The 9876-nt window shown below is 41.8% G+C and overlaps 3 protein-coding genes across 3 annotated transcripts in view; all 3 read right to left on the bottom strand.

The window, feature by feature from the left end:
• Positions 1-1223, bottom strand: part of SARC_09045 (hypothetical protein) — a 3721-nt gene extending 2498 nt beyond the window's left edge. The window contains exon 1 of the mRNA XM_014296958.1: positions 425-1223. Within this exon, the coding sequence (XP_014152433.1) occupies positions 425-1206 (782 nt within the window). The 5' untranslated portion in view covers positions 1207-1223. The remainder of the gene's footprint in view (positions 1-424) is intronic.
• A 133-nt stretch (positions 1224-1356) lies between these two features.
• SARC_09044 (hypothetical protein) lies at positions 1357-2847 on the bottom strand. The gene is made up of 2 exons (XM_014296957.1): positions 2275-2847; positions 1357-2136 (listed from the first exon to the last, which is right to left on the bottom strand). The coding sequence occupies exons 1-2, from the start codon at positions 2741-2743 to the stop codon at positions 2021-2023; spliced, it is 585 nt and encodes a 194-aa protein (XP_014152432.1). The 5' UTR covers positions 2744-2847; the 3' UTR covers positions 1357-2020.
• Positions 2848-9338: 6491 nt separating this feature from the next.
• On the bottom strand, positions 9339-9545 carry SARC_09043 (hypothetical protein; the record flags this gene model as incomplete). The annotated part of the gene is made up of 1 exon (XM_014296956.1): positions 9339-9545. One exon carries the CDS (start codon positions 9543-9545, stop codon positions 9339-9341), a length of 207 nt encoding a protein of 68 aa, XP_014152431.1.
• Between the last annotated feature and the right edge of the window lie 331 nt (positions 9546-9876).

The raw sequence follows: 9876 nt of genomic DNA, 5'->3' as shown, positions 1-9876 counted from the left end.
TGTATATATATATATATATGTGTGTGTGTGTGTGTGTGTGCGTGTGTGTACACGTGTGTGTACACGTGTGTGTATGTATATGTGTGTGTTTGTGTGTGTGTGTGTGTGTACACGTGTGTACGTGTGTGTGTGTGTAAACGTGTGTGTGTGTGTACACGTACACGTGTGTGGGTGTGTGGGTGTGTGTATTCGTTCGTGTATAACTGTGTGTACTATGTGTGTGTGTTTGTGTATGTGTGTGTGTGCATATTGTGTGTGTGTATTTTGCATATACATATGTGTGTATTCAACGCTAGTATTCTGTGGTGAGTTTGCTTGTGTATTCGTGCGTATAAATATATACTTATGATTAGCCATAGCAACTTAAGCAATTGTTTACCTATATATCAATTCTGGCGAACGAAGGAAACGCACTAAAACTTACTTTTCGGTGAAGTATTCCTTGTGGAACGCAGTGTGCTCCAATTCGCATACTCCGTCTAGTCCGGACGCGAACAAATCCGGCACCAGCGCAACTAGTGCCACTAATCCGGAGCAGAGGTCTCGTACTGGGCTACCATGTGTCAGGACACGCTTCTCGAGTAGTAACAATTTAACAAGCACAAGTAGTTTATATCTGAACTTTTTTACTAGCGACCTCAGAGATGCCATCGACGTCTCCGCTGGGTCGTCCAGAAGCGCTGCGACTTTAGTACCGTTATTAACCTGGTGGTAACACTGCTTAAGCATATCTATCGACGTAAAGTCCCGTTGCGCAAATAGTACATCCGAAAAAACATTTAACTTTGTCGATAAGAGGCCGTATACTGGTATGCGGCTCATGAATACGACACTCTTTTGCACGTAGCTTCGAGTGACGTCTGCATTTTTGTTCTCCACTAAATTTGCGTCAATCTGTCGAAATGACGCAACACAAAACATAGTTCCACCTTGGGTACTCCCCACTGCAGTATCACTGCCATCTAATATTGGTAGATGAAAGTAAACCGTCTCTTCCATGCGATTATGTACACCTTCAGGTAGTGCCATGAAAGGAAGACTGATCCAAGCCTCGGGTAGTTCATTAGACCCCTCATCGGTATTACCTGGCAAAGGAGGATAACTAAATTGTACCTGAGGTCCGTTCTTATGGTGAAACTCTACAAGCAATATATAGTCGACTGTACTCTCCGTCGCCTGGTCCATATTGCCTTTTAGCGACGACATACTGTAGAGTGTGGTCGCTATCTGAAACACATCGACAGAACGCAAACAGCGGCTGAGTTGGATTACGAGCAACTCATATTTATAGTAAATATTTTCCTTGTGTGTGCATTTACTGTATTTCACACGACTTCAAATTATTTATCATTTATTGTGTGTAAAAAATGTTCAATTTAGATTTTTAGAAGGCTATATTATATTATATTTTATATATAAAAAACAATATATATATTTTTGCTCGGGTTAATATTTACATAATTATATTTGATACGTAGGTCTTTTTGTCTCATAAACTTGTGCGTTTCTTTACATTGCATATTCGCCGTGGACTTCCAAAATTCCACGCAGATCCTAAGCTCTGTCTTACACTGAGGAAACCGAAGTTCAATTGGATGCCTTTGCATCACGGTGTATATTCCTTACTTTCAGGCACTATTCAACTGGCTTACTGTTCAAGTTACCTGGGATCGATGATGTGCATCTCAACTTACCGGGTACCTCGATTACAACCCTTTTCCATGTACCTCAACTACAATCCTTTTCCGGGCACCTCGACTACAACCGGCATCGACTTGGGTGCTATTGTCGTTTCACATAGCACTATGCCACGTCAATCGGTCTTAATTTTAGCTTTTAGTTGTTCGTCGCCAAATTAAATCGCGCTTGCTCTCACAGAGACACACAAACACATACTTAAACTGATCTATTCCATCGCCACCCGACCTTGCAGCCATCCGGTGTACTAATTATAATCGGCATCACTTGTAGAGAGTTCTGTCACGAGTCATGCACTCGCACTGAACACATGAAACGGCCACTAGGCCGTAGATTTATACTTGGTGGTCTGTAATAGAACATCAAATAGCCACCGGGAAGTTGCATTTTGTTTCTTCGATTCTACGATGACCGGGGAAATCGGTTGTACGACGTGAGCTGTATATAAAGTATTAAAGTTTACCATGAGATCATAGGTAAGTAGTGCACGATATGTAGCCAAAGACGTACTCTGATGCAATATAAGTGATGCTCAGACAGTAAACGCGCGCTTGTAAGGAAACCGAAGGCACGTACCATGCAAAGCTTCTTCTCGTTCTTGCTGCAGCGCCTCCTGACGCTCCATATTTTGTCTGCAGAGTCGACTGGCAACGTGCCTCATAACATTAGTTTTGTTGTGCAAATTAAAGTTATTTCTGCTGTCTTCGTGTATATCCATTTCGTACAACTTGTAGTGAATAAGCTCGCTACGAATTGTGTCTTTTTCATTCTCTGTCAGTCGCAGCCTTCGCTCACCTCTAAGATATTCATCGTGGCTGTACATATCGTGGCACTCGTGGTCCTCGTAGCTCTGGAATCCAAATGAGATGCGAGGCTTCGTACACTTGCTAGTGTCATTTTTTATTTTGATAGTCTCGCCGTTGTACGCGAAGCTGTGGTCATAGCCTTTGTATATTGAAGCATCCTTGACTTCGGATAGAGATTGCTTGAGTGGATTGTCAAACATACTCGTTCCTAGACTTTTGCTTGCTATTGGTCCATGCATCTTGTTGTTTGAAAAAGATTCGGATTAAATCTTACTTTTACGTGTCAAATTATTTATTGACTGTAGTAAGACTGAGATGTTTGATAGTTATCGCTTCGTATTTATAACACATCAAGAAGAGGATATCTCATTTTCTCACAACTGTGATCATTGACCCACAGTCACGGAGACTGGCAAAGGTACATAGAAACAATTTTTAAATATTTACAATGGTCAAGGGTGTATAGTATAAAATACATGTATTTATTTATTTATTTTTATTTACAATTATTTCAAAACAAAAACAAATGTCAGTACATTTATCTCATATCTGATCGCCTCTAAAAAAAATCGGACTTTTTCTTTTAGAAATGTTATGGAAAAAGAATTTGTGTTATTTACAATTTTACATTCATCAGTTCAACACGCTCCGCCCAGTCAGCCGGTATCCAGCCTCCACTCTCCACTCTCCAGAGAGTCCGACCTCCAGTCCTCCTCACCACCTCTCTACTACTACTCTCTCTAGCTCTCTCTAACTCTAGTAGAGTGACTAGCTAGTATCATAGTCTCTCCTACTCTAGACTCCTACACCACTCTCCACTCTCCACTCTCCAGCGCCAACAGTCCCTGCCCACCGGTCCTGGACCTGGGGCGAGTGAGCCCTGGACCCTTGCCCCCTGGCCCTGACCCTATGCCCTGTGGTCAGTGGTGGTTTCTTTTCTTTTTACTACTGTATACAAAACATTATTTTGGACCTTGTTGTAGGCTGGGGCAATGAGCCTATGACTGTCCTACGCCCTACAGCCTACAGGCCTATATACGGGGCAGCTTGCAAGCCGAAATAAATATGTATCACATTTGGGGTTTTTTGGGGGGGTTTTAGGTTGGTCGTTGGTGTGCTTGGCCTGAAGGTTGATGTCCTGAAGCCACAAAAGCGTCGTATCCTAGTAGTAGGAGAGAGAGTAAATAAATAATAAATAACGATCTGACCGATAGTTATGTATTTATAGAACTCTTTTTTCTAGAAAATTACTAGACACTGTAATACTCGCCTACCGTAGACTGTATTTAAATAAATAGTGTAAAGAACAGTACATATTTGTTTTTTTTTGTTTTGTCTTGAAAACAAAATAGAAAAAACAGACATCTGACGACGTCCTGACGACTGTAAAAACTAAAAATCTAAAATATTGACGTCAAATCGTACTCCCATCATCATGACCCTCTAGAAGAAAAAATAATACGCCTGATCGGACTATTGTCCGAAGATGGCCGTGCCATCATGTCACTTTATATTAATAATAAAAACTACTAAATGAATACATATTTAGCTACATATTTCAAAAGAAGGCTATATGCTCTGGCTAAATAGTTCAAATCGTCAGCTTTTAGTCTTTGTAGACCGCTAATATGTATATTATTGTTTTTTTTTAAATAAATATAAAAATACCTAAACAATAGTGCTATCATACTCCTACATATAGTAGTTATTTACGTACCCCCAGAGAGAGAATGCAATAGTACAGTACGCCCCCCAACGAGGCTCCAATGCTCTACTGCTCCCATGTGAGTTCAATGCAAGGCGACAACACTTTCTTGTCTATAAAACTTTTTACCTGGTCTGGATTGGATATCGGTTTCTAAGCATACTCTCGAAGGCGTTTTCGTTGGTTTGATAGAAAGCGAATTTTAAAGCAGCTTACTCATTTTCAATATTTTAAATTTTTATCACCCGCCGTTACTGACCGAGAATCAGATGGCTGAGAGGTTGAGGCGTTGAGCCTGAAGACTTAAGAGGCTGAGACCTGCGTCGCCTCACTCGCCTGCCGCGATGACACCTCTGGACTCTCTGGACTCTGGACTCTGGACTCTGGCTGGGCTGCAGCTGAGAGCCTGAGACTTGAGAGCCTGAGGCCTGACGGCTGACTCCTGAGAGGCTAGCCGTAGACTTTTACTTTTTCGTCTGAAAACGTTGCAATGTTTTACTGCTTCAATTTGGACCTCAAATATTTCGATTTTCTGCCCACGATAGTGCACCTATTCTCACACTTTTGGCCACGAAATGCAAAACTGACCAATGAATAACAACTAGAAAGTGATTACCTTTGCATTTTTTATCTGACAATATGGCACTTGTGAACTTGTGAAGTTGTCACACTAGTCACTAGGCACTGTCATTAATAACACAAAAGTCAAACTAATCGTGCTGGTAGACTGTGTAGCCTGTTGCCTGTAGACTGTAAATCCTAGATATCGCTATCAATTATATATACTTTAACTTCTAGAATGTGAACAAGATCAATATCAAGGGACAGTGTAGCGGGCTAATATACTTGACAACGCTCAACCCACGCTCAAGTCTCCAGAACCGATGGTTGGGCGGGCAATAGTTAGGTAAAATATGGTTAAGACAAAACTCTGACCTGGACAATGCTCTTATGGGTAGCTTTAGGACTACGAATATATAGGAAAAGTTTAACTTTTTACTTGTACTTTTTCATTTGAAAATCTTTCTCATTTGAAAACGTTGCAACGTAATACGGGATGAGGTAAGCCGTGGACTCGTCAAAAAGTGTTACGTTAACGCTTCTAATTCAAAAAAAACTAACGGTTAACGTTCAACTTAGGCCCGGGCCTAGTATCATATATACAACAACCGATATTGTCTAGGTGCTCTCCCCTGAGTAAATACTGGGCCTGGGGAGTGGAGCCCTGGGTCTAAGCTCAATAAGTTCCAACTACTATTTGATTTTCTTAAAACTTAAACTTTTATTTAGGACAAATCAACTACAAAGTTTTTTTGTTGAAAATTGCACTCAATCAGCTGTCCTATCGTTGAAAATGTCAGGCCTCGAATTTGATAATAGGCAATCAAAAGAGATTAAGCGTTTCAGTTGCGACGACTGTCGCCTGAGTGACCTGGAAAATGCACCTATCATATATGAAAGGAAACTATTGAGATATAAAAGTTACAACTTTAATTCGTTCATAGCCTTCTAAATTATACAGTTCGTTACAACTTTAATGTTTGTTCGAGGCATGATTAAAGTAAAACTTTTAACGCATTGAGCTTAGGCCTGGGCCTTGCTCTAGAGTAGTGGATAATGGTTGCGCGAGTACATTTACTGCCGGGTCTGAGACTCTGGGCCTCTGGGGGCATCTCGCGCAAGATGTTCGAATCTCGCACAAGAGACGACAAGAGAGAGGGAACTTGTGAGAAGAAAGAAAGAAAAATCTCGAAGGCACCCTCGAGAACGGTTAACCTCGAGTTCGACCGACCACTCGACTAGCAAAGGGTATAATAGAGACTGCAGACTGGTGTTGATTTGGATAGCATTATTACGTACCCAACGATACCATGGATAACTGACGTAGACGGCGGAACGTGTACGACATTATTACGCAGCAGGCGGAACATGTGCGATGTGTTACGCAGGAGGCGATACAGCTGAGGCACTATTACGTAGACGACAGAACATGCGAAACCGATTTGCCCTGAATGCCTACCGGCAGGCACAGTCGCACATCGCGACCCGGTGATGCGGTAGTGAGTCTGATACAACTATATAGACACTCCCAAGTATGTATACACGCCAAATACAAGGCAAGACAATGGGATAATACATATAATATATCGTTGGAACGTTAGACATTGATGAATCGAAAGCGATTTCATTTCATTCACAACATACGAGCAAAATCGATCTAAATAAAGGATCTACACACTTAATAACGTTATACACGCTGATATAGAAAGACAGATACCTTGGTTGCAATATAGCGGGGTACGCGATAAACCGAGCGTTTTTAATAAGCTAATCTCTTGTTACATGGAAAGTTATGGCTTAGGCTGTAGTGGTGTACATATCCCAAAAGAAAAGTTCACATGGTGTTGTTTGTCGACGAGCGCGACTATATGAGCTTTGTTTATAGCGAGGTCGCAGTTTTGCCGTGATTTCTCGTAAATTCGTTTTTAGTGTAAAATATCTTGGCGTTAGATGACACCAAAGTTTTGGAAATTGTGTGTATTAAGTAGTTCCGGTTAGGTGTATAGTGACTATTCAGAGATACTTTGTGCTTTTGCAAGTTTCGGTCTATAAAGCGATATTAACGCCTTGGAGTTATTAAACGCTTAGGTTAAGTCTAATTATCTTAAAAGTTTAAAATAAATAAACGAAATGAGTCTTTTAGTAAAGTTAGGTATGCCTCGTGAAAACAGCAATACTCTGAGGGATTGTGAGGCTGAGACATTGCGTGTATATAATCCTCTCAGTTCTGTTTTCGCCGAAAATATTTTATTTAGTGTTTCGTTGTTGCTCTAATAGAAACTGAGACTCATAAAATCCTATCCTTAGAAGAAGAAGAAGAAAAGAAAAGAAAAAAGAAAAATACTCTTGATGTCCATAGATATGGCATTAACCAATAACTTGCCACTTATCTATAATTACCGACTTAGCCTTCATCAGACTGGCACATCTGGTTGGCTGAACGGAGGATAAACTAAGCAACGTTAATAGTCCTTAGGAACCTATGTTCGGTTGAGCCATCTCGCTACCGAAGTATTCAGATATAAATAGATCTGGAAGGTTAATATAGTTCTATTAATAGAACTATACCAAATCTTATATATGGTGTTTTACTGGGGCCTTTTAATGGCCTTGTCCAAATATCTGATACGTAAAATGGAAAAGGTATTTAATTAATAAAAACCGTTAAACCCCATTTAAGAGTTTACGTACTTTTAAGAGTACGTTTTACGTACTATTAAGAGTACGTTTAAATTACAAGATTCTAATGTGGAGGCCCGGCTTTTAAACTTCAACCATCCCATCTATACACTGGCGCAATTTCAGTCACCATTCTTGATACCATCACACGCTGATACTAACTCAGCCACAGCTTCGAATTCAGCTTCAGGGGAGTACGATTACGACCACAATTCAGGGGGACCTCCGTTCACATACTCTGGCGGCAATACTCACAGTAGGTTATGCAATAGCTCCGGCCTAAGAACGACCATGCACTCCGCACTAATATACCCGCTATTAGCAAGCTTACTCTCATTCTTACTGCCACAACAACACATTCCATAGCACCCACTTCGACTATTCCATCTATACACTGGCACAATTTCAATCACCATTCCTGATGCCATCACCGGCTCAGGGGAGACTACTATTCCTCCGGCTCCTCACGTTGACGCTGATACCAATTCCGCCACCGCTTTGAATTTAGCTTCAGGGGAGTACGATTACGACCACAATTCGCCTCCAACCAGATATTCTGGCTGCAATACCCACAGTAGGTTATGCAATAACACCGGCCTACTAGCGGCCATGCACCACAGTTAGACACCAACTGATACACATTCCGCTCCGGCCATGTGATGGAAGAGACTGTCAATTTCTGTCTTCAATCACACATTGACAAGCACCCCGTCACATTGACAAGCACCCCGTCACATTGACAAGCACCCCGTCTCATGCAAACTCCGTGGTTTGTACTTGCACCAAGGGACAATACCAGATCACTCAACGAGCCCACTTTGCCCAACAATATGCAAATGACAAGTCACAGGGCACGACAAATAAATGCTCACAACCTACATACCCTTGATCAGATTAAGAGCATACAAAGCATTACTACTTGTAATGCACTCACTAAGAAGATCGTTTACTGGTCTTCAGATCTTGAGAATACTGGTGTATTTCCTGATATTATGACAACTCTCGGCTACGTTCCCCTTGACGTCACTCCCAAAGAACTCACCCCTAATGCGAAGCACGCAAACGCCCTCCGCCACATACAGCGCACCAAACAGCAAAACAAAGCACATAGAGACTTTTGTAGTGCTGCACTTACACTTCCACGATCACAGTACTCGGGGATACACCGCAGCAGTTAGACTATCATGACGAGCCTCTGGATGACCTGACTATACATATAAACACCACAATGCTAAACAGTTCTGATGGTACATGGGCCAAACACCAAGCACTCTATAATAATACTGTCGATAGGCTCTACACTGTATACGTGGCAGTCCAGGCCAACCCACTTACCACCATAAGCATATGCAAGGCACTCCATGGTAGTGACATCGGCTTGTGGCGAGCAGCTATTTAGCAAAAACTAGCAAGCCTCAACAAGTCCAATACAAATAAACTTTTCCAACCAGATGCAATACCCGATGATGCGTTTATTATCACGAACAAATGTGGATATATGGTTAAAATGATTGATGGTGTCTTTGATAAGTATAAAGCACGATTCTACGTATCAATTACAACGTACCGTATGGACCAATGTGCTCTCATGAAACCTTTTGCACAGCTTTGGCCGTGTCGGCCTCACAGGGCTGGCACGTCGAACAAATAGATATCGACACGGCCTACCTGTATGCCCATATCCATGCGTCCACTTACAAGATCAAGTGCCCTTTGCCTTCCCGATGATTCTATCATTTCGCTAAAGAAAAGCCTCTACGGTCTTAAGTAATCTGGTCGACTCTAACACACGCTTTCAAATCTAAACTCTTGCCAATGGGGTTCCATCTAAACACTTTCGACCGGTGCATGTTCATCACTAATGAACCCGATTTTTATACATCCTTCTCCTAAATGTTAACGAAATCATCATCTGTGGTAAACTCGCCATAAACCTTGGTCACCCTCACTGGCTCCTTGGAGTCTCCGTACTCAACACCGATAACTCTTTTAGTCTTGTCCAGAACAACTACACCGTTGAAGCTCTCACAATGTTCGACCTTAATGATACACATCCATTTCCTGCCTCCGCTACACAAAATGTCGTCCGCATCCATGAGAGATCACACTGACCTTGCTTATGTTGAGAACCCCTTGATACTCTTGAGTACCTTTCAATCCTCACGTGTGCAGACATCTCATATCCACCCAACAACCTGGAACGTTATATGACTAATCCCTCAATCGATTACTGGACCGCTGCACTCAGGACCATCCGCTATCTCAAAGCTACTCCCCAGTTTGGTCTAGTCTATAAGTACTAAGCTGGCCCTCCAGTAATTGATGCATTTGTGTACGCTAAAAACAATGCATGCTCTGATGTAAGACGGTCAACGAGTAGCTATCTACTTCATATTAGGCCCTACGCACTCTCGTCATACGAGCTCA

This window comes from Sphaeroforma arctica, assembly GCF_001186125.1.
Source record: "Sphaeroforma arctica JP610 unplaced genomic scaffold supercont1.877, whole genome shotgun sequence".
NCBI classification, from domain to species: domain Eukaryota; class Ichthyosporea; order Ichthyophonida; genus Sphaeroforma; species Sphaeroforma arctica.
Note: the sequence above shows the minus strand (reverse complement) of the source record. Positions and strands in the feature narration are given on the sequence as shown.

What these genes read in the sequence shown, in the direction of transcription:
- SARC_09044 (XM_014296957.1), bottom strand. Translation starts at nt 2,743, where the DNA reads ATGCATGGACCAATAGCAAGCAAAAGTCTAGGAACGAGTATGTTTGAC. An exon ending in ACGAGAAGAAGCTTTGCATG is followed by an intron (nt 2,137 to 2,274) that starts GTACGTGCCTTC and finishes CTTTATATACAG; the next exon opens with CTCACGTCGTACAACCGATT.